Here is a 25,174-nt window from a genome sequence, read left to right as displayed (position 1 = left end):
AATGCAGGGATCACCTAGAAAAATGTAGCCCCTGTACAGTTATTAATGTGTCCCTGGGGCAGAGTAATAAGAGGGTGATGGATCCAGGCGGTGTCACCACCCTCTTATTTCAGTACTTTTAGAGCATATTGAAGAACAGCTGAAAGTAAGACTATATGGCACATATTAACCCAGATTCTCAGTTCAGGATGTGTCAACTAACCTATGCCCTTTCCTATGTGCCTCATGTTCTCCTCGTTTTGTTTGTGTTTTTATTTCACAACCTTTGAACCTGCTGTCTTTTATCTCTTCATTGTCTTTTTTTTTTCTCTCTCACTATTCCTAGGTACACTCCTGTGGGTCGATCCTTCTTCTCAGCTCCAGAGGGCTATGACCATCCCCTGGGCGGTGGGAGGGAGGTTTGGTTTGGCTTCCATCAGTCCGTGCGGCCCGCCATGTGGAAGATGATGCTCAACATAGATGGTAAGAACCAGACTTCATTGTTTGCCCCTGTTTTGATTTTCGGCTGTAATTGTAGCAGCCCCTTCGAGGTTCAATATGGCCTCACAGCTCTAACAAGATAAATAAAATATCACTTACTGCCTGAAATGTGATAAGAACTATATTTAGCAATAAAAGCAGTCCAAGCTTCAAAATATTCAAGGATATTCAAATATTCCGACTCGTTTCACACACCACTAGTTTTCTTTGTGATTCAGGCAAATAGAAATAAAGCTGTCGTCTCCTTTACAGTCACGCAGAAATTGTTTTCTCTGTTCCTCTGTCACAGCTGGGGAAATGAGATTTTAATAATTAAGCAGATAGATTAGAATGACATGGAGCCTCAGTGATGCAAGCTATTTTTAGAGGTGCACGCATGAGCAATTTACTTTCAGTGATGTTATGTTTGAGGAAATTTAATAGCTTTATTTAACATTAATTTAATGTGACTGTGGTACATGCTCATGAGGAAGTTATTTCAGTAGAACTGAATCTAGTCTGTTGGACACTGGATGAAGCAGCACACACATTATGTTTGCTTCTTTTTTTTCCTATCAAATCTAACTTGAAACTCAACTTGCTTTAGTTTTATTTGGTGACGATGTAGCCTCTCCTCCGCCAACACAGGTTTTATATTTATACACCAACATATTTCATTATTCAGAAACGGAGTCAGTTCTTCTGGCTGAGAATCAGTTCATCGGATTCAAGTTGAATGGGTTGAGTTTGGTAACTGCCCCCATGTCGGATGAAGTTTGATGACCTGGAATACTTAGCTACTATTTCAATCTGTTATTATTTGTGTAAAATATGTTACATAAAGGGTGGGAGAGAATGGGTTTGTGCCATATGCACACTGTAGGAGGTTGTTGGAGACCAAGTATCTGCTGTGTGTGTGTCTCTGTGTGTCTGTGCTTGGAGGAAGGTGGGCTCTTGGCTGGATGGGAACTGACTGGTTGCTGTGGAGACAGAGTGTAGCTTGTGTGTATGTGAGTGTGTGGCTGTGCCTGCATGAGTTAGACTTGTGGGTGTTGCTGGGGTCAGGAGGGTAGATGTGTGGAGCATTTCCTTGAGACAGCTTTTGTTTTGCTTCGAGTGCTCGGAGCCCTTCTGTTTGAACGCTTCCCTCTCTACTCACTTTGTCTCATTTTCCCGCCCTCTCATCCTTGGAAATCAATTGGTCACCCAAAGCTCCTGTCTACTCTGCAACAGCGTACGAGAATGGCAAATGTTTGCAAAGCGTTTGTTGTCTGACTCTTCGGCATGACATCATGTACTGCGAAAAACAACAAACGCTGCCTCCAGCACTGATTTTCATGGAGATCAAAGGTCTATATATCATGTAATTGTAATGACAGTGAAACGAGTCCTTTTGTATTTTCCATTTACATGACTGACTCAGAGACACTTCAGCACACAAGAGTGAAAACACAGTGCGTGGGCAGGATAATTAGAAGTGATGCCACTTCCTGTCTGTGTGTACGATGCAGTCATCTATCTACCTTCTTGTCGGGCATCACAAACAGATGTGTGCTGGCAGTGCTTTCGTCAAACATATTGTCAGAGAAGGGTGTCATGCATCACAGCAGCCAATCCAAACATATCCGCCAACACCACACTGTCTTCATCTCTAGCCATTTTTGAATTTATTTTTTATTTCTACATTACCTTCATTTAACCAGGAAAATGACTCATTGAGATGAAAAACCTCTCTGACGTCGTATGCCTTGCTCTGCAGTCTCACCTGTCACATTTTCACTCGTTCTTCTGTGCTTCTGTCTTTGCATTGATTGAGAAAAAAAACCTTGTATCAGAACAAAGGAAACCTACCTACATCTGACAGTGGGAAAGTCTCCATAGACCACAGATTTAGCACTGCATGAATTGCACTTTCTGTGTTCAGTCTCTGTTCCTGCTACATTTATTTTGCATCGTGGGCTGGCTAGAAAAACGTTATGTGAAAAAGCCTTTATAGGAGCTTCATAATAGCTACATTGTATTCCATCCCTATGTCACAGTGCGTCTGGTAGTTGGATTGACGTTGCGTGAACATTTCAAGTAGCTGCCAGTCTGAACATATGGACTTATGTAGTTTTTAAACTCACTGAAAAATGTTAAGTATTTTTTATTTGTTTGTAGTTGTAGTGACATCTTCTATGAGTAGAGCTGTACTGGTGGTAGAGCATCATGTGTCCATGTACAATATAGGAACATCCAGGTGCCATCTCCAGTTAGTAATGGTTTGCCAGCAGAAGTCAGGCAGTCTTACACAAATAAAAAGAAATCCTCAGCAATGACTAACAGTGACTGCTCTCAAGGAGTTTTTAAGTTTGTGCTGTTGGCCAGGATGGTAAGGAAAGAGCCAGCAAGTACACCAGAGCCCTGTATGTTGAAAGACATGTCCAGCAGAGGTGAAGCAAGCACCGTGAGTCAGATCAGTTTCAGCCAGCTCAAAGAGAACAGCCAGCCAGCTCAAAGACAGTCATAAGACAAGTGCCAGACTAATACTGAAAGGCTCAAACGTCAACTGATTAGAGTGTTATTAAGTTCATTCTAGTCATATTTGTTGTTTATGCAAATGTATGGCTTATAGATTTTCCTCTTAAAACACTGCAAGGGCATTTTTGATGGACTTACTTCAAGCGAAGAGGACTTGCGTAGTTAGTTACTGTAATGATCTGAGGGAGATAAGAGGCCTTCGACCTAATGCAGCTATTCGCATCAGTTCTGGACCTCGGTGACACAAGCCTCTGCTTCTGAATCACACGCTGAAACAAACCTCCCAGTGCCACTTCCCTTCATGACAAACAGCTAAAGGGCCCCGGCCTCCCAGCACATGTTCGTACAGAGAAGTCTTGAGATGTTTTGGGGACTTAGAAAGAAGCTTACTTGAGATCACTGTGAAACCCTGGAGCTTACTACCAGGGAACAATCAAAAGGCACGGCCTGGCACATAAACACATACACACACAGAGGGCAGAATAGCAGGCAAAAACTCCCAGCTAGAGAGCTTATTGACAATAACATTAAAAACATCATAAGACAGTATTTATGAGCAGAGGTCAGACTCTGTCCTCCTTCTGGACTCTATAGTCTTGTTCACCCAGACTGCTTACATCGTTTTGCATCAACCTGATGAGATTGTGAGCTATTTATGTGGTGGGAGGGGAACAGTAGAGATTAAGTGCCCATATAAAAAACGGTGAGGGCCTGACCAGATGTTACAAACACCCACAGCTGTGCTTTGACACAAATGTGCAGCTGAACAGGAACCACTCGTATTATTAGCGAATCCAGCTGCAGATTTTGTGCGCAATATCCATTTCAGTGACTTTGTAGTTTGGACCAAACAGACCATGGTCCTAGAATGTGTTGTGAGAGAGGAAGACTTGCTGCCCAGAGCCATTCCCAGGGCTCAACAACTCTTCCTCACCCAGGCTTCTTCCTCCCGAGTTGCTTTGGCATTATTCCTGTGATTAGCTTTTCCTGTTTTGTCATGGGATACTTCATTTTTCCCTGTAAAGTCGCAGACATTATAGGGAGCCATAGTTTCTAAATATTGGAGGCGATGTCCTGAATGTCCTTATTGCTCACAACCAAGTAAGTTTCATTAACGCACAGAACAGATGGTCTCTCAGGCTCAAAGTTCCTTGCATCAGTCGTCTCTCAATTTTGACAGCAACCCGTTCTTTTATTTGGAGCTTCCATACACTGACATCAGAAGATAAACAATGTGAGAACAATGTCTGGACTCCCTGAATCCATAGAAGCTTCTCCTTTTAAAACGCACTCTGCCATTACTTTGTAACATCAGTGATACTGCGTGGTGCCAAGGCTCAGCTAAATTTGTGCTCAGTCATAGTGCAAAGTAAATGGCATGCCACAGATATATTAGCACCTTATGTCCCATTCATTCATCAAGTGCTTGCTTATAACTGCCTAAGAGCAATTTGATTTGTCCACATACCACTTCTACTTACAAGCTAATGTCGCTCAAATTGAAGCATTATGAAACGGCCGACTAACAACTCCTAACAGCGGAGAACCGTTACCTGATGTCAAATCAACTCGGCAGAGAGATACATTCTGGATGTTTTCACGGTTCCAATGTGCAACCACAAACACCTGCGTTTACTTTTGAAGGGCATCTTCAGTGGCGGTACTCTAATCAAATGACTCATTTTTTTTTACGTTCTCATTCTTGCATCCAACGTCACAACTTTTGTTGTCGCTCATCACCCTCCACACCTGTGTCTGCTTGTTTTTCTTGCTGTACGACTTAAGTGACGTAGCTGTTGGTCCAATGGAAGTGCCGGAACCACGTTTGATTTTTCACTCACGGTCTGAATCTTACGCTAAACAAAGTGCCCACTAACTTCTTTTTAGATGCTAGTGCAGCCAGTGGTGTAGTGTTGTTTCATTACAGAATCGAGTTGTTGTTGTTTTGTGTATGTGTGTTAAATGACTCTCATCCTTGCTTTATCTTGCAGTGTCTGCCACCGCTTTCTATAAGGCCCAGCCTGTCATCCAGTTTATGTGTGAAGTGCTGGACATCCACAACATAGATGAGCAGCCTCGCCCTCTCACAGACTCACACCGGGTCAAATTCACCAAAGAAATCAAAGGTGAGCCAAAGGGTGGGGGTGTCAAGTAAGTGTGCCAGTATGCAAGACGGAGTTAAACATCACCATGTGTGATGAGGGAGACGGTTTGAACGGGGAAACATCCAGCCACAGAGAGACACACTCTTTAACGCCACTACAACACTTTGGGTTATTCACCAGGTTTGAAGGTGGAGGTGACGCACTGTGGAACCATGCGGAGGAAGTACCGCGTCTGCAACGTGACCCGCCGGCCTGCCAGCCATCAAACGTGAGTCAGCGCTCTGGGTGGGAGAGGGGAAAAGGAGACTCTGGGTGGAGTGTGTGGATAGGTCGGGGGCGGGGAGGCACAGACCACAGAGGATGTGATCACCAGTCCACCACCACCAAACAAGCCAGATAATGGCTGACTCATCCGACAACCATGCGCTCAAGATGAGTCATTGATTATTGAAGTAGCTGCGTAACTGCTGATTTTCAGTGTTTATCGTCCAGAGGAGAATACCCCGTTCAGTGTATTCCTTTTACGTCACAATACAGACATCAGTCAATAAAAAGTCAATACATATGATAATAGATATTACCTACTGTATGATAATAAACCATGAGGCTGTGTGTAGTTTAAATATATTTAATGATATTTATATTTACTGACTAAGCTTTTAAGGTCAGTGGTTACAAAGCTTGGTATTGACATTAAATGTTTTTTCTCTCTGTAGGTTCCCTCTACAGTTGGAAAACGGCCAGACTGTAGAGCGTACTGTAGCCCAGTACTTCAGGGAGAAGTACAACCTCCAGCTTAAATACCCACATTTGCCCTGTCTACAGGTTGGCCAGGAGCAAAAACACACCTACCTGCCCCTGGAGGTGAGAGAAAACATTCCTCAGTCATTTCTCTTGGTTATGAGCTCTAATATTAAACATAACTCCAAACACAATGAAATGTGTAGTGCCAGGAGGCAGCTCCCAGGTGTGTCTGTGTATCAACTGTATAAATATTTAGCAGCTGAAGAAAAGGACCTTTTTTTCCAGGAGAAATCTTTTGCTGGCTAAATAGCAATTGAAATGATTAAAAATGCATGTCCCAAAGCATTGTTCAAACTTTTGCCTTTGTTTCCGTGCAGGTGTGTAACATTGTAGCTGGTCAACGATGCATCAAGAAGCTGACAGATAATCAGACCTCGACTATGATCAAAGCCACAGCTCGCTCTGCACCTGACAGACAAGAGGAGATCAGCAGGCTGGTGAGTTGTAGAGACACCTGCGGAATCAAGGTCTCTTCTGTCACCCTCACAGACCCATATTTAATGACTCAAATGGCATTTGGTGATATAGATGACTCCTTACTTTAAACTTATATTACTTACTTATAATTGATTCTTATCGTAAAAAGTAGACACAAAGAATATAGCTTCCTCCCTCAGTCCAAAGACATGACAGTAGGTTGATATGAAATTCTAAATTGTCCGTAGGTGTGATTGTGAGTGTGAGAAGTTCACTCAGGGTGCACTCACCTAGAGCCCTATGTCAGTTGGCACAATCTTCATTCATGCCGAGATTCTATCTGTGGACACATCTCAGACTTTTAATGTTTAGCTCACCCGCTGTCCTCTGAATAAAAGGCTCAAGGTTATGTTAGATTTGTTTTTCTAGATAACTGGAAGTGTACTCACTGATCACTATATTTTTTATTACCTGTAATTATCACCAGATTACACAGTTCTTCTTCTTCTTCTTTTTCTTACTTCTAAGGCAATTATTTGGAAATAAATTGGAATTGAGGGACCCGTGGAAAAAAAAATGGCCGTGGTATTTGCTGATGAATTGCTTGTCTCCTATGCTAATAAGTTACCAAATATTCCCTAGCATCAACGTACTATACATTTTGTGATATTTGTTTGCTTTTAATTAAATGCTCTTGAAAATTCAATAGATATAATAATTGTGTTATGATTATAAATGGTCTTTTTAAATAGATGTGAAAGTGTAGAGAGCTGCAGAAAACAAAACACAATTACCATTCTAATCAGATTTTTCAATTTAAATGTGTTTATCTGGCAGAGTATCATTTTATACTGTGGGTTTAGATAAAGTTTATATTATGAAGGACACAATTTAAAAACATTGTTAAGGGTTATTGTTTGCTAGTCCGAGGGAAGGACAAATGCTACTACTGAGGCTAAAATCTGAGCAAGAAAGTCACTGTATTATGGATGTATGATATAATGAAATCAGAGCAACTATATAATACACTTTAACAAGCTGCCATTGATGTTAGAGCAGCACACCACAACAGCTTTATTAAATGCCTGTGTTGCTAGGTCTGTCAACAGCTTGTTGCCATGCTGCTCATCATGATATCAAATTGCTTGTTTCGTAATCACCTCATCCAGATATTCATTTTATATAATTAACAGAGGCATGTGTGCATGCTTGGCCATCGCATTTAACAATTACAAGGCAGGTCTACTTTGGGTCAACAAAACGCGCGAGTGGTAACGACTTTAACGTGTGTAAGTCTGCTGCAGTGTTGGCAGCGTATTGTTTATGTCAGACTGTGCACTGGCTGCCTCTGACCACCATCACATTAGCAACGCACATTTGGTACCTGTTACTGTATTACCGTATCACCACGTCTCCCTGTTTCTTCACTCAGGGGGAAAATGACTGGACTTGCTCACAGGAAATTGTTGTCGACATCACTGCGGTGGTGTTTTCATTTAGAAACAGTGTTGCTTAAAAGTGACAGGGCAGTGTGGGTGGAACAGCGCAGGCTGAAAGGCAGCAAAGGATAAAACCAGCAGATAAGCAGTGTCTGTCAGAACTACATAATGAATTCTGTAATGCATTTGGATATCTAGCCAGCTGGGCTGATCATCTACCCTGTGCTTACGGTCGTGTTGCATTACGGGGCTGGCACCTAACATTCTGTGTCATGTCACCAATTTGTCATTTCATTTTCTCTGCCCACCAACATACTAGACAATCATGAGTACAATGCACATGGTGGCTGCAAAAGAGAAGCTGGATTAAAAGGGAAAAAATAGTAATACAAAACAAAAACCCATGCATACACCAGAGAGAGTAGAGAAGAACAGTGACTCATTAGGATAACAAGCATAGGCTGAAAAAACATGATAGCATAAGCACTTGGCACAGCAGCAAGCAGTGTAGTGATCATATTTTTTAATACAATGCTCACTGAACTGCTGCTGCACTTTTGGCCTGGGTCTATAAATTAGGTCTGTGTTACTAAGTTTTGCCCTACAGCACTCTTCAACATCTTAGAAGCTGTTTTCTACAACAGCTCAATCTAGCTGGTGTACTCAAAGGAACATTTTCTTCCGCGCAAATACGTACAGTTTAATGTTACAGACAAAATCTGCTTATTTAGGTTTAGCATAAAGACTGAACGGCCTGCCATGTTTTTACATAATGTTTTTTCTATGGAATAGTCAAATAAGATTCAGCATTTAATTAGTGAGCCTTAGAGATGATTGTTACTATTTCCAGTCTTTAAGCTAAGCAGCTGCTGGCTGTAACCTGATACTAACGGACACATGTATAATGAGAGTCTTCCCATTAAATTGTTGCCAAGGAAGCAAATACGCTTTTTTTCCCCCAATGTCAAACACTTCCTGTAACTAAAACAAGCCGCTCTGACTGATCAGGTAACTCTTTCAGCCCTGCAATGATCTTTACGCCAACAATCTAAGCCTGATGTTGTGTCCATTCTCCCCTTTGTGCTCCCTTGCAGGTGCGTAGTGCCAACTACGAGGCGGACCCGTTTGTGCAGGAATTCCAGTTCAAAGTGCGCGACGAGATGGCCCACGTGACGGGGCGAGTGCTACCCGCCCCCATGCTGCAGTACGGCGGCAGGGTGAGCACAGAGCACTTTATGGTACCCTTCCTTTAAATCACGCCCATTCTCTCTGTTTGTCTGACACGCTCTCCCCTTCCTCAGCCTCTACTCCACTGTCTGTAAGGGGGAACTAACTCACTGGCTTCTGTTTGAACTTCATGGTGTCAGTTTTGTTGGCTTGTTTTTTTGTGGTTGAGTCTCAATTTTGCAAACTTTAATTCCACCTTTAAAATAAAATGCAAACAACAATTCCTTAATTGGCCTTGAAATGGGACTAATACCTAAATTGTGATTAGATAGCATTAGACAGACTTTGTCTAATCTCATTGAACTTAATAAGAGGTGGATTTAAGAAATGTCCATAAGAAGCAGCTTATTGAGACTGAATCACAGAGTTTATTAACATCCGTCCGTTAAACATCTCTGCAGAGACACACCTTTATTATTGTACATTTCATATGTGTATTACAGAGAACTATTATGCCATTATGTACATTGCACTGATCATCATACACACATCCATCACAGTCCCAACACATGGTGCATCACCCAAGCTTTGTATCATCCAAGGTTCACATCAAAACCATTTGGTGATATTTTGTTATTTGTCTAGAAAGTTAAATGTTTCTCTGGTGAGAACATGCCTTTGTGCAAATGCACATTTCTTAGAATTTCAAAGAGAAATTGTGTGTGTGTGTGTTTTTTGTTTGTTTGTCTTTTTTTTTTTTTTACAAAAAAAAAACTGTCTTAATAAGCCTTGGTGTGCATGAAGAGTGTGTGTGTGATTGCGGTGGTTTTTTTTTTTAAGAAAATAAAAGTACGTATGTGAGTGTGTGCACACTTGTTTGTGCCTACTCAAGTGTGAGTCCGTGCGAACGAACAGTACGAATGTGGATGAACACATGATCATGAGTACATGTGGTGAGATTGCGATGTTGTTTCAGAACCGCACTGTAGCCACGCCCAGCCATGGGGTGTGGGACATGAGAGGGAAGCAGTTCCACACCGGGGTGGAGATCAAGATGTGGGCCATCGCCTGCTTCGCCACACAGAGGCAGTGTCGGGAAGAAATCCTCAAGTATGATCATTTACTAATGGTCTTTCCCCCCGTAACACTTCAAACAGTCCTCTCAGAGACTGTGTTACCACTGTGCATACAGTGACCAGTGTATCCATGATACTTTAAAAGACATTCATTATATTACTACTCAAACCACTGGCTAGTTTTACCTTTCTCAGTGCAGAAATGATAGAGATGATTATTTGTGTTTTCTGTCTCCGTAATAACTTTGTATTCTGATTTGAACTGATAATAACTTCAAAAAAGGTAGCATATCTTCATATTATGTTTCTACAGCCTTGATACTATTTTATTTTATATAATTACTAGTTATAGAGGTCAGATGTTAATTTTAAAAAAAACAACAACTAAATCCTAGAGCTGTTTGTTTATGAGTCAAAAAGAAAAAGAAATTTAAACCTAAATGGACTCAAGAAATCTGTTCCGACTCAAGTTGGAACTTCAAAAACTCAAGCAAGATTTCTAAACTCCAGGTGTTACGTGACATAATGCCAACAAGGCTAATACTAAACAACATTATTTCCAATTTTCTAAATTAGTTTTTCCAACATTTTTTGATGAAAAATCTTTGTGAATTGATTCATTTAAAACAGATGTTTACTAAACTTTTCCAGCATCATTCTCCTGACTGTGTACCCTCTCCTTCCTGTTGTAGGGGTTTCACTGACCAGCTGCGGAAGATCTCTAAGGATGCTGGGATGCCCATCCAGGGCCAGCCATGTTTCTGTAAATACGCCCAGGGAGCGGACAGTGTGGAGCCCATGTTCAGACACCTGAAGAACACCTACGCCGGACTACAGCTCATCATCGTCATCCTGCCCGGAAAGACTCCTGTCTATGGTTAGAAAAAGCCTTAAAAATAAATATTATGTATATTAGGGTCCAGAGATATGCTTGTGGTCAACACTGTGTGGAAACTATTCTGGGGGTAGTGCTGGTGCATTATTCTCTACACCTTGTCCCACCCAAATGTATTGTTAGTGAGTATGCTGCACTCTCTAGTAGTGAATATTCTTTCCTTTTTACTATGTTTTCAATGTTTTATTTATTTTTTCTCAGACTGTGAGACAGAAAATTTCAAATCTGTGTTTCAGAGTATTTGCATGTACTGTATGGCTGCTCTCCTGTGTCTTAACAATGTGAGAAATTCTTTCACACTTGTTACCTGAAAAGATCAGAATTAGATAACTGAGCATGATCTGAATAATCCACTGTTTTCCTAAATCTCCAGTGTGAGGGCTAGAGTTTGAAAAGTGACATCAGCATCATAATGTATGCTGCTTTTACAAGGATGACATATTTTAAGATTTTGAATATGTTTTTTATTTCTTATTCCTATAGCGGAGGTAAAGCGTGTGGGGGACACCCTCTTGGGCATGGCCACCCAGTGTGTTCAGGTGAAGAACGTGGTGAAGACGTCACCTCAGACTCTTTCCAACCTCTGCCTCAAGATCAACGTGAAGCTGGGAGGCATCAACAACATCCTGGTGCCTCATCAACGGTCAGTTATGCTCTCCCTCTCTCTCATGAAAGGAAATGCCCTCATTATATTTGATTGAATGGCTTTTAGCGGCTTAAATTGTTTGAAGAAATTACATTTTTTATATATGTTGTGTACAGAGGAATTGCTGTAGTAACACACGCTTCTGTTTAAGAAGACGGTTTATTTTGTCAGAAAATTAAATGTCTTTGTTATGTCTCTCAATCAACAGACCCTCAGTGTTTCAGCAGCCAGTTATCTTCTTGGGAGCAGATGTCACACATCCACCTGCAGGAGATGGGAAGAAGCCTTCAATTGCAGCAGTGAGTGTTTTTTCCACCTGACGCTCTCACCTGTTTGGCATCTGTATCTGAATTCTCATCTCTCTGACTCCCTCCCACACTCCTCCGTCTTCCCCTACAATCTGTCACTGCCGCCCCTCACTCACGCTACATGTGATCCTCTCCTCTGTGTCTGTCTTCCAGGTGGTAGGCAGTATGGACGCCCACCCCAGCAGGTACTGTGCCACTGTGCGGGTCCAGAGGCCCAGGCAGGAGGTCATCCAAGACCTTGCCTCTATGGTGCGGGAGCTGCTCATCCAATTCTACAAGTCAACCCGCTACAAACCCACCAGGATCATTTTCTACAGGGATGGAGTTTCAGAAGGCCAGTTCAGACAGGTCAGCTCTCACTTTATTCATTTCTGTCACAAAAATGACGGGTCGGTGTCCAAAGGAGGAAGCTGGAGGCAGAATCTTCTTTACTCTGTCTGTGAGTCAAACTGTTTGGTTAATGTCTTTGGCTCCGTTGCTGTTGGACACTGGCGATGTACTGTAGCTGTGTGCCAGGTTGTGAATCTTTCTCGGCTCCCTCAGGTGCTGTATTATGAGCTGCTGGCCATTCGTGAGGCCTGTATCAGCCTGGAGAAGGAGTACCAGCCAGGCATCACCTACATTGTTGTGCAAAAACGCCACCATACACGCCTCTTCTGTGCTGACCGCAACGAAAGAGTGAGTCCCTACCACACACACAAATACACACTTGACACACACTATGACACAGCAATGGAACACATTAAAGTCATTACAGTGTGTTATGTTTTAGTACATATTCTTTATTATGCTCCGTGGCAGCACATTAAGTACTTGAAATCGGCCTCCTTAATTACCTTGTGTTGTCAATTGAACTATTCACCCTCCTAACCCCTGTAATTACATTCGATTAAAGAATTAGGGCCCAGTGCAAACGGAGAGCTCTGGAGTGGCACTCAAGGCCCCTGGAGTAAGACTCGGCTAGTAACAACCTTATTTTCAGTGCACACACTTCTCATAGAGAGCATTATGCTCTCTGGGCCATTAAGCTTTTAATTGGTTGGTTGGGAGCACTTGGTAAAGCTCCATCAATTAGTCGTTTTTTCAACAATTAGAATTTTTACCCCCTGATCTCATTTGATGCTTTAAAAGTGTTATTTTCTGTTGTCCTCTACCTGCATCTTACAGTTTCTGTTCTAGTTGATTTCTGTTTTGACGGAACAACAGAAAAAAAACACAGTCAAAGGGCATCAGCAGGGACTGACCTTCACTTTGCCTTTTTGTCAGGTTGGACGTAGTGGAAACATTCCTGCTGGTACTACCGTGGATACGGACATCACACATCCCTACGAATTTGACTTTTACCTCTGCAGTCACGCTGGAATACAGGTCAGACCAACTTCTTGTCCTCTCTACCCAGCCCGCTCCCTACTACTACATCAGTGTTTCTTCACGCTCCGCTAAAAGCAATGCATTGTTTCAACTAGACAGAACAGAATTCAGTGAGACAGATCAAGGAGCCACTGCACAAAACAGTCTACATCCAAACCATAATCCACACTCATTTACAGAAATTTACAAAATAAAGCTATAGAAAATAGGACTGAGATTTGATAATCATGTTGCCAGTCATTTTAAACTTGCTTTTTTAAATGAAAATTATTTAAAAATAAAATTAATATTATTATGTATTATTACAAATATTAGACATTGAATTATTGTCTTGTTGTTATGTAATGTGACTTATCTCAGAGTGGTTGTATGATATTAAAGGGTCTGTGTTTATTTTTTTGTTTTTGTATGAGCTCAACAAAGTAGATTCCTATCAGTTATATTAAAAAGGAAATGAAGCACTGAATCTTGAATCTGATTCTCATAATAATATAATTGTGTGATTTAATTGTTTTTTCTCCCAGGGCACCAGTCGGCCCTCCCACTACCATGTACTGTGGGATGACAATTGTTTTACCGCTGATGAGTTCCAGCTGCTCACCTACCAGTTGTGCCACACGTACGTGCGCTGTACCCGCTCAGTCTCCATCCCCGCGCCAGCCTACTACGCCCACCTGGTGGCTTTCCGCGCCCGCTACCATCTGGTGGACAAAGAACATGACAGGTGAGGAGAGCAGAATGCGAGCAGAGCCAACACCGGTATCTTCTTTGAAACTGTGGCTGAAAAGGTCCTGAACTTTTATGTGTGCGTGTTTGTGTGTGTTGTGTGTCTTTCAGCGCCGAGGGCAGCCATGTGTCTGGTCAGAGTAACGGTCGGGACCCACAGGCGCTGGCCAAGGCTGTTCAGATTCACCACGACACCCTGAGGACCATGTACTTCGCCTGAGCTACACCAACCCTCCCCAATCATTGCCACCCTTAACACACAACGTACACACACACACAAAAACACACACCGATGCATCCATGCACGCCTGGCTTGCCAGTCAAGGAGTCCTCATAGGTGCAAGTCCCGCCCCCCCACACGCCTAGTCAATCCGGACCTGACACTGTGCAGAGGAAAGCAGGGAGGAGGGAGGGGAGGAGGCACCCCCACACTGGACTGAGGATGCAAACGCTGCTTTAAAAACAAACAAGAGAGAAACTCAGCACTATTATGCAATATTAAACCAGCCAACTAGTTTATTTTCACCCTCATCAGGCCCCCTAGTCATCGCCCCTCCTATCTGTTTTCTCCTGTTTGTCTCCTTTACTCGTGGCCTAGTGGGTGTTTTTCTTGTTTGTTTTTACTTTTCCTCTCCTTTGGCACAGTCGTTGTTATGATCCACTAATCTGCTCCTTTGCCATCTACAGTACCTCAAGTCAGTTTGAGCAGCAGCACTTTTACATTCTGTCGGTTTTACTGTAGTTTGTCGTCGATTCTCCCTGGTGTTTTAAAAAGGAGGGAGCAGAGAGGGAACGGTCAGACTCTGGAGTCAGTCAGTGGTGTTTGATTTCTTTTGGAATATAGTTGTTTCATTGGACCAGAGGTCCTCTGAATTGCCACTTTTATTTTTCTCCTTTCTTCTTCTTTCCTCTTGTTGCCTCTGTTCTATCACTTTTCACTATTGTAAGAAATCACCAGTTACATGTATGGAGCAACATGTTCCTTTGAGCACACTGCCACCTGTTGGCAACGAGGTATAAATGCCCCCTTAAAGTCACAACAAGTTGATGTTGTTGTCTTGTAAGGTTTCAGATCAGTTTTGATTTATCTTTAGCAGTCAGCTGTCACATTTTAAGAGGGGGCAGTTTATATTGGCTGATATATCAATTGCTCAATTGCAGCCATCTATGAGTTTATTTAAAGTATAACACTGTTATTTGATTCTGGTTGTCATTTTTCTCTTCTACAGTACATTATGTGAAATATTTTATGACTAACTTTTTTTTTTTTTTTTTTATCATTTAAACATGTAATCTTGTGTTTTTAATCTTAGTCCTCGTCATGCATTCATTTCCCTCAGTGCTTTATCTCACATTTCCCTCTCTTGAGTTTGAGATGGTGGTTAAACAGAGATCACGTCGATGGTTTCCTCTAGTGCAATAATCAGTTGAACGAAGGGAAGAGGATTTTAGGGGACTTGTACAACCCAACAGTTACACATTTCATTTGGAAGTGAGGGTCCTCGGTTGGAGAATAGTTTGCCACTTGCGAAGCACTTTCATGTGTTCCTCCTCTTGTGAGATGATTGATCAGCATGTTTTATGAGTTCGCCCTTCCTATTGGGCAGCAACGGTGCAACTGCAGTTTTGGTGATTTTTTTTTTTTTTTTTCATGTTTTTACTTGAAGGATTTTATGCGCCTCTGTGGTGTGAGAATATTTTATCATCAATGGGCATAATTTCAGAATTCCTGATTATCAGTTTGCTAATGAGGCTGATTTTCTTAATTCCTTTTGAATTTTGGAGAACAAAGCTTTTCACCTGACAGCAGCAAAGTGGAGTCCAAAGGCCATAAAGAGGTTGTATTCAAGTGCCTGGTGGAAGTTAAAGCGTTAAATGGTCGATAGCTGCATAATCTATTAACAGGATCCTGTTTCAGTGGGTCAAAGAATCAAAAAGCATATTCCAACTATTGGACAGAGTAAGATAGTTTGAAGCAAGAACGTTTCACCTGATGCCTCTTACTCTTCTCAACAACCGTCTACTGACTTTTCTATACATCTCATTCAAATCATCCGAAGATCAATATATTTATTATGTTTGCCTATACAGCAGTGTTAGCTGTTGGCTTTGCTTCAGAACAGCATTCAAAGCAAAGCAGGCCGAGTTGTCTTTTGCTTAATACTCACCAGATATGGATCCAGCTGCTACAGTGTGTTTGTATCTAATGGGCCGGGTTCATGGGCACGGAGTCAGCCTCATAATAAACTAATTCTCTCAATAAACTCTTTTCTTTCAGTAGACATCCAAGTCCAGGACTAGGTCTAATTCCTGTCCATGTAACCGGCCCAAAGCTGGGACTGGCTTCAGAGCAGAGCCAAGAGGAGTCAAGACGGTGACCATCACTGGCAGCGGAAGTACAGCTGACAGTTGATTTAAAAATAAGCATGTATCTGGATCACAGTCACCACTTGGCTCCTCCGTGCTGCCGATGACCTGAAGCTCGTCCGGGGGGGTGTTTTTAAAAGTTATCTGCACTAAAAGAAGCATGTGTTTCGGGGCTGAACACAGGCGTGGTGCTACTTATTCTGAATTAGAATCTGAAGCTGAACCTCTTTACGAGACTGTATACGAGCAGGTGGGTTAGGGTAGTAAACAGTAAACCTCACTCACTGAAGGACAGGACACGGTCCCACTGCTACGGTTGGCGCGGGGGAGCTCGAGATTTAGGGTTTCACTGGGGGGTTATGGTCGGCGTCGAGAGCCTGTAAATGGTACATTGACAAGATGTTCCCGTGGACAGTGAGGTATAATGTAGGGTCCTACATCCGCTGTTGCATTTGACTGCCTCTCATAGGCCGGCCCTCCAGTGGAAGCCAGTGGGTTTGAGCCTTCATGATATCACTAGTGTCTGAAAGCCTTTTTAAAAAGCCAGATCGAAAGTATATTTGTACATTTTGAATTATGTAATGCACACCACTTATTTTTGCTAACAGAAAAAAATGTAGTCTAATTATTAATCTTAGTAATAAATGTATCATAAGTAATGGTTAAAAAGTTATAATAACAAAGTTTTATTATTGCAATAGACTGTTGACTTGTTCTTGTGTCACTGTATAACGTATAGTGTATGTGTGAACAGTGGTGAGGTTGTTAAAACTAGTGATGTGTGTTTGGACTGTCATACTGTTATTGATAGGGATGTGGACTTTAAACGCCTCTTGCTTTGATGTTTGGAAAAAAAAGCTGCAAGATGTTGAACACTTATTTCTCTCCTTTTTGGTTTAGTTTTTTTTTCTCTGAAGTTCGTACAGTCGATGGTTTGTCGTAGAAGAGAGAATCTCAAGAGGGAAAACATGAACATACTGTACTCTGAAAGGTTTTTGTATTGAGACATTACATCCTTATTGTGATCACAAACGGGAGAATAGAAGAAGAGCCAGTTGATGTATCAAGGTGTCTTACTTCAGCTCGGGCTGACGTCTGCTCCTTATCAAGAGGGAGAGTGAAAAAGGAATGGGGCGTGTTGTTTTTGGAGGTGGTGTTGATCCAATTTAACGACACGTGGTCAAAGAGTAACCTAACATGGGGTAGTAGCTCTCCATTTCTCTGTGTTAAAGCCTCCGGGGGATTTACATTGGATTGCAACCTCTGTTGCACCTCTCCTTACCCGAGCCTCTTCATGCGCCCACAAATACAAAGAGTCGGCCTCCTGGTAAATCTGTGGTGTGACAAAGCCTGTAATCTTATTGTTGCTCCCTTTCCCCTTTGCTCCTGAACATTTACTCCCCTGTGCCAGAGGACTACATTCCACGGCCGCACAATCCCATCCGATTCCCCTGGGAGGCGTTAAAAAAGATTAGAGCTGAAGGACAATGTGCTGTGATATTGTGGGTTCTGCGATTAATTCAAGTATGTGTGCGTTTTGAAAGGAGTCAAAGCTGATCGGTGATGGCTTTGACAGTATTTGGCGGGTCGTGTTGGAAGTTGAGCAAGTCTGAAGGTTGATTGTGAGAATTAGAATCCATTTATAACTCGCTATCTCTGCTGTCTGTAATGGATGTTCAGTTTGTGTATAAATTACACTCTTGAGGGCAGTTGAACACATGTTTACATAGCAGATGTGTTTGCCTCGCTTACAACTGAAATGTCATCAGCTCTGCTTTGCAAATATTAGCCAGTGGAGAAGTGACCTAACACGAGCAAAACCATTTGGGGTCTGTGGAAGTGAACGCTTGAAGGGATACAAAGACGTTTATTTATTTGGCCAATTTTTCCCCAACGGACATCTGTGTCCCATAGCAAGGGGAATGTCTTGTTTGTCCTTCTAGATCTATTAAAATGACTTGTGAGATTGGATTGAAATAAAAAAAAAGGGTACACTCGGCTCACAGCTTGCAGCTAGCTGTGGCCTTTGGCTCTAAATTAGGATTGTTAACAATACAGACAAGTCTATTTTATAGAGGCTGAAGAGCAAACATCTTACCCACAGAGTGGGTGGTGACAACTGTCTGGTGGAGAAAAATAACGACAATTAACTTTAAAAGGTCAGCGTGCCCTTTTTTAAACAGAAGTAAAGGTGTATTCCATTTTGAGTAATCGATCAATATCCCTGATTTTGGTTGCTCTCTGTTTGCAGTGGAAGGTAGCAATGGAGTCAGAAGAAGAAAAAAAGTCCACAGAAAGTGCCTTTCCTCTTGATGGTGCTGTAAACTGAAAGATAAAAATGTAAAATCAAAGAAACAGAATCTCCTTTACAAGAACACGTTGCGATGCAGGAATGGCTGCATTTTACACACACACACACTCACTGTACACGTTTATTTTATAGAGATGGCAATGCAAACTCGTGTATCTAGACATTAAGCCTACATAGAAACAGAATATTATGCCAAGTATATGGTTGTGGTTGAGCTTTCGCTTCCTAGTGCATTTAGTGTCTTGGACCAATGGTGTCGTTGGTACAGTAGAATGTGTGTCGGGGGGGTGGGGGGGCGGGCGGGCCGGGGTGGGGGGTGGGTGGGAGTCATAGCTGACACTAGCGTGGTGTGACACAGCCCAGCCCACGAATGACAAACATAGCACAGCACTTTAGAGACTGCCACTCTCACTTAGACACATAGCCAAGAGGTTTCGATCTCTGTCCCTCCAGTCCCCTTCTGCCTCCCTCCTGTCCAGGAGGAGGACGAGAGGATCCAGACCTCAGCGTAAACGAGGAGTCAAAGAGATGTGCGTTACCAAACGAAGCAGTCGGTCATTAAAAGTGTGCCTCATGCTCTCGTGACTTTGTTGTTGGCTCGGTTGAGTCAGCCTGCTCTCGGGTGGCGGTTGGTCCCCCTGGGACAGCCACTCGACACTTTGTTACAGCTAGGGCTGGGTGTCAAAACGTGAAATCAGTACCTCCCTGATTTTTTTTTTTCTTTTTTCTTTTTTTTTCAACATTTTGAAGCCTCCCAAAGTTTAAAAAAAAAAAAAAAAAAAAAAGTGGTCCAGAACTTTTTACAATAGCCGACTTTTGCACTGAGGAATCAAGGTTTTCTTCTTGAAGGGCATTTTTACAAAAGAAAGCAACATGAGCAGGATCTAAATCTGTCTGAGAATTCAGAAAATAGCAGGAACGACAGAAAATATTTGAGTCTGTTTCACAGGGATGTATGCTTTCATCGAAATGTCATTTTACAGCAGGTATAGAGATGAAATCAACAGAACCAGTGTCAGTATTGAAACTCTTCTCACGATGCCCAGCCCTAGTAACAGCCCATGGCATTCTGTCATCTTAGTGCAATGCCCTGCCATGTGTCTTGTCCCTAACGGAGGGAATGTGTGCCCAGTAGTCTCCCTGTCTTGAGCCGGTAGGGTGTCGACTGAAAACTGAGGGTGGTCTGTAGTTCTGTGGGTACCTTTTCAGCCCAGGGGGTGAAATCTTTCTATTACAAGAGATCTCAAAAACACTGCACCTCACTTACCTTGGTATGCTGCATATGTTATACTACATGAAAGAAAACTGCAAATTGCTTTTATTATGACATATAATGCTTGAGTAATGCCTGATTGCGATATTCTTATACAGTAACTATTTTAGAGTCAAAATAAGTATAACTGTAAAAAATATTCTCTGTTTTGTCTTAACACTTATCCAATTTTGAAAAATTGTTCTTGAGCCGACTTTTATTTTGTTGTCCTATTTAAATGTGTTGTTCTTTAAATATATATATGAAATATATATATGCGGAATATTTTATGGTGTATTTATTGAGAGTGCGTTTAAGCGGCTGGAGTCTCCGCATCATTTTGCAACATGGTGGGGGCGGAGCCAGGAGGATGAGGCCTTTTAGCCCCTCCCCCTCCATGTTGACGCCTTATTCTCCTAGACACGCAAGCACAACAATATGGAGGGGGGTACGAGGTGGAGGAAAGGCAGGGGGTGGATTTGACTTGTCAGAAAGCGGCGTGGTGAGGTTGGGTTGATCGTCACAGGTCACCTCCCCCTCCTCCTTTTCTTGATATTCTTAACCCTCCACTCTTCTTTGACCACCTGACAAGGCCAAACGCCAACCCCCACATGTTGCAGCTCATCTCTGATGAAGGGAACCATTTCTGAACCACACTGACTTGAGTGTTGAATAGCTGACTTTTTTTTTTTTTTTTTCATCCCAAGCTGCTAACTGGTACGTTAGCCATTTCAATTCCCTGAGCCAGTAAAGGGCAGGTGGGAGAGCGTATAATTAAGAAATAATAAAAAAAGAAGAAGAAAAAAACTGCGGAGGAAGAAAGAAAATATGTTGGAAAGGCAGAATTCTTTTGGATTATGGTGAATATTTTTAGCGTAGGCGTCGCTTCTTTCCTCTTAAATCGTCTCCTGTCAAGTTTTTTTTTTTTTTTTTGGGTTTGTTTTCTTGTGCCAGAACATTTTTCAGCAGGAACAGGTCTCATTCCACGAGAAAAGACATGCCTCAGCCTTAAGTGCGTTCTTACTTACTTGTCAGATTTCTGTGTGACTTTGCAACAGTTGCCTGTGTTGGGAGGCCTACCAAGAAAACAAGCCTACGTACTTGATCTGCCCTGACACCCCCCAACTGGCATCTTCATCACCTCCCATGTCTCATGTAAACCACTAATATTGCTACAGAAACTAGTGAACTCTGATGTACGAACAAGTGGAAGCTTTTGGGGTTTTGTACTGATGTCAGAACAGAACCAGGTCTGGGTCAAACTGTATTTGGAAACAAGTCTTTGACATTTGTTTTAACCAGATGAGCAACGCTTACTGCCGCAGGACAATTTAAATACCAACAAATAAACCTGGACGGACATAAAAATGTGGTCATTTGCCTTTTATACACTTCAATGTCCTGTCATAGACTTATTGGTTTTTCTATCGGAATAATTACCAAATCCAAAAGAGTTTTTTCAGATACAGTTTGACAGGAACCTGGGGGCTCCCTATAGTGCTGGATTACAGAGACCTGTGCCTGTATAATGAACCAAGGATGAACTGTGTTGTGATGAATTGCTGTTCTTTTCTTTTTTTTTCTTCTTTTTTTTCTGTTGGTTGTCCCTCACCCTGTTGGAGGATCAGAGACATGGAGCTTTTGAGTGTTGTCAGTCCTGTTCCAAAGCAAATAGGCCCTTTGCCCATGAAGCCAAATAAATTTTGGTTAATAAATGTTTACTGTAATGTTTACTCCCATGGCTATCAGATTGTTTAACCTGTTTTCATCCCATTAGCATTCCAGTAACGACTATGAACCAAATATTGCAAAAGAGATTAGGCTCCTGATGCCGCTTTTCCCTTGTATCCAGAGAATGGTTTTGAAGACAGATACTTGACAGTGGCCAAGGATTTTTTTTTTTTTTTTTTTGAGTGTACGCTGATTGTTCAGGTTGTCATCATATTTTTTTTTTAATGTAGCATCACTCTTGTGTCAGTCTTATTTCAAAACTAAAGATCTTGTGCTCTGATACCTCTTGAGTGAGGCACCAGCAAACGGATGTACACACTGAACAGTGAACCTTCACCACCAGATGATCCATGTCTCAGTCTGTGTTCGCCTATGTTGCAACGGCTCTGTTGTACCAACAGCTCGATTCCTTTCAGTTTTAAATGTCTTTCTTTTGTAACTCTCTCTTACAGGATGTTGGCCTTTTAGTGTTGCTTTGCTTCAGTTTGAAGTGTATCTTTGACTAATACTTGCAATAAAATGCTTTGCTTTACCTTGGCTGGTCTTGGTGAGATACTGTTGGTCAATTGCACAAAGATTTTCTTCTTATGTGAGATAACTAACTAATTATACTATACTATATACTGCTAAACTATACTATACTAGCAACAGAGATACAGGGTGGTCACACAACTACAACATAAACATATGCATTCTTTTTCTGTTTTAGGAATGAATGTAATATATAATATAAAAATATAATCTGAGACATAGTTGTCTTATTCTTGGTGTTCCAGGGGATATGTCAGTTCCAACTGAATCTACCTCGACCACAGAAAGCCAATCTTAATGTGAACTTAAGTGTATCTTATTGTATAAACTCAACAGCCCTGGAAGCAGTGCTAAATGCAAATCAATCTGTGCACTCACAGATACACATTGTCCCATATCCATACTGCACACTAGTTCTTCACATGTATCAACTTAATGTACACTGATCGGGGATAACATGACCACGGACAAGTTAAGTGGATAACACTAAATAACACTTCATCATGGCACTTGGTAGTGGGTGGGACATTTTAGGAAACAAGTGAACATTTTGTCCTCAAAGTTGTTGTGTTGGAAGCAGGAAAATGGGCAGTGTAAGGATTTGAGCAAGAAACAAGGACGACTGGATCAGAACAGTGGTGAACCGGCCACAGGCTCATTCACTGATACATGTGGGGAGTGAAGGCTGGCCAGTGTGGTCCCATCCAACAGACCAGCTACTGCTACTGAAGAAGTTCATGCAGGAAAGGTGTCAGAATACAGAGCATCGCAGTTTGTTGTGTATTTGGCAGCAAAAGGGACCAACACAAGATTAGGCAGTTGGTCATTCGGTGTATGTACCACAATGAAAATGCAAAAACCACTTGAGTGCTACTTTGTGTTGTGTTGAACCACCATTGACCAACCTTCACTGTATGGAGTTTTAGCAGTTATTTTTACAGAAATAAATACATCTGCTGGTTTATATTGTATGGCAGTACATTGTAGTCATTGATTGTCAAACTATAACATTGCAACTGAATAGCCTACTGACTGCAGATTTTTCAGAGCTTCACCACCACCCACAATTTATTTCAAGATAAGTTTTCTTTTCTTTCTTTCTTTCTTTTTTTTTTTTTTTTTTTACATCTCTGTGAGCGGCTCCTCCATTTCTCTAATGCACTGGTAGAGCACCCGCCCCATGTGTTGAGGCTATAGTCCTCGTTGCAGGCGACCCCCGGTTCGAATCCACCGCATCGAGTGGCCCTATCCTTCGTGTCACTCCTCCCCTCTCTGCCTCCCATTTCCTGTCTCTCTCTCAACTCCTGTCCATTAAAGGCGAAAAAGGCCCAAAAAATATTCTTTAAAAAAAAAAAAAAAAACTAACCATACTGTATGCTACTGTATTGGATGGAGTATGGAGCACGCCCACAGACTTGTAAGAGCACCTGTAAAAAGAGGGGGGTTCACTACTCAAACTGCCTAAACACACACACACAGCATGCAAAAGGTGAAAATGGTGGATCACATCGCAGCTGACAGCCAGTGAGAGTAATCAGGAAAATGTTTATCGGCTTCTACCATCAACCAAAGTGACACTAACGAGCTCAAATGTCTCCAAGTGATAGCCTATCTGTGGTGGAAGTGAGCTGAGTCTCCACCGCCATGGTAACACAGGTGCCTTCACTTATTTTCCCTGATTGCACCTCTTCGACTGTGTCACTGTGCACAAATTGTGATATCGACATGTCTCTCCCGCCCTCGATGCAGCTGTTCGGCCAAGATAAACAGCACCTATATTATCCTTGTTGCTACATGATTTCATATAATCCCCCACAAAGCTCCTGGGCAGAGGCCTAATCAGCCACAATAACAAAAACACCTGTGCGAGTGTGAGGGGTTTTGAAAAGTTTTAAAGTTGCTTTGAAATGAATAGAGAAGTATTTCAGTGAACACTTCGAGGTTTAGTAGCACCTGAACCCAGAGGAGTAATATGTTCACAGGTTTATATTAGAAAAACAACAAAAAAGGCTGAAGCACAGGATTTTCTTTACAACTCTCCTCATTGAACAGCAACTTTCTCATCTAGATGGAAAAATATGGACAATTTCAGCAATGTTTCTCTCCTTTTTCTGTCATTCTATAAAGACAGTTAATTCACAAAATAAACAGCAGATTAATCACTTACGGTAAATTGGATTTGTGAAACGTTTTTCCCCAGTGTGCATCACAAATAATAAGAGAGTCTTTAATGAATTTACGAAGTGCACACCTCTTAAAGTCCCCCTCCAACGACCCTTTTTGGTTATTGTAAAGCATTCTCTGTGGTCTCTAGATTGTGATTATGACGTTTTTAGCCAAAATCACAAAACCTGTGCCATTTCCCAGGGCTCTCCTTCTGCATAGCACCAGCAGCTCATTAGCAATGCGCCTCTGAGTGGTGGGCGGAGACTGCGCTGCTCTGCAACCACCAGGGCAAATGCCACAACGGCCGCGTAATGATGCGACCGCGGCGTGACGATGTGACCTAGGTGGCCCTGTGAAGATGCAGCCGAGCGTGCTGATCCGGCTGTATTAAAAAAAATCGGGGTGAGCTGTTTACGACCGGCCAAGTCTACAAGATTTACAACACAATTTTAGAAAAAGCAAGATTGGTGTGTAGCTCACCTGGTAGGGCTGCACTTATGGTCCTGTTTGGGTTCAAATCCTGGAGATCAATACATTTTCTTGTCTCATCATCATTATGATCACTGCTATGTGTATGTGTATATAGTGCACATATTGGCATACTAGTGTTTGTCTAATGTGTGGCCTCTCTCAAAAATGCCAGGGCCTCTTTTTGGTGCCAGTCCGTCACTTTTTCTTACACACCAACTACCAAAACAGTCCTCTGTTTGAGTCATAATAATATTATTAAAATGTGTCGTTGAGACAGGGCTTGATTGATGCCCTTGTCTTTCAGCACACTCCATATTTGAAATGGTTTATTATGGGTTAAAAGTTCCCAAAACAAATGTAAGGAGTGGCCTATTATCTCATCACTCATTGCCGTTGGTTTGCAGATTAACTA

At 42.0% G+C, this 25,174-nt stretch overlaps 1 protein-coding gene across 1 annotated transcript in view; it reads left to right on the top strand.

Annotated features, from left to right (window-relative positions):
* ago3a (argonaute RISC catalytic component 3a) overlaps positions 1-18,876 on the top strand; it is a 34,362-nt gene extending 15,486 nt beyond the window's left edge. Inside the window, exons 5-19 of the mRNA XM_083989598.1 lie at positions 326-462; positions 4,971-5,105; positions 5,265-5,352; positions 5,801-5,948; positions 6,206-6,325; positions 8,839-8,982; positions 9,888-10,021; positions 10,680-10,864; positions 11,366-11,525; positions 11,737-11,827; positions 11,990-12,184; positions 12,380-12,514; positions 13,103-13,204; positions 13,732-13,931; positions 14,045-18,876. Of these exons, the coding sequence (XP_083845724.1) occupies positions 326-462; positions 4,971-5,105; positions 5,265-5,352; positions 5,801-5,948; positions 6,206-6,325; positions 8,839-8,982; positions 9,888-10,021; positions 10,680-10,864; positions 11,366-11,525; positions 11,737-11,827; positions 11,990-12,184; positions 12,380-12,514; positions 13,103-13,204; positions 13,732-13,931; positions 14,045-14,153 (2,083 nt within the window). The 3' untranslated portion in view covers positions 14,154-18,876. The remainder of the gene's footprint in view (positions 1-325; positions 463-4,970; positions 5,106-5,264; positions 5,353-5,800; positions 5,949-6,205; positions 6,326-8,838; positions 8,983-9,887; positions 10,022-10,679; positions 10,865-11,365; positions 11,526-11,736; positions 11,828-11,989; positions 12,185-12,379; positions 12,515-13,102; positions 13,205-13,731; positions 13,932-14,044) is intronic.
* Positions 18,877-25,174: the final 6,298 nt, after the last annotated feature.

This window comes from Trachurus trachurus (assembly GCF_905171665.1).
Source record: "Trachurus trachurus genome assembly, chromosome: 16".
Classification (NCBI taxonomy): Eukaryota; Metazoa; Chordata; class Actinopteri; order Carangiformes; family Carangidae; genus Trachurus; species Trachurus trachurus.
This window is presented reverse-complemented; position numbering and strand designations above follow the sequence as displayed.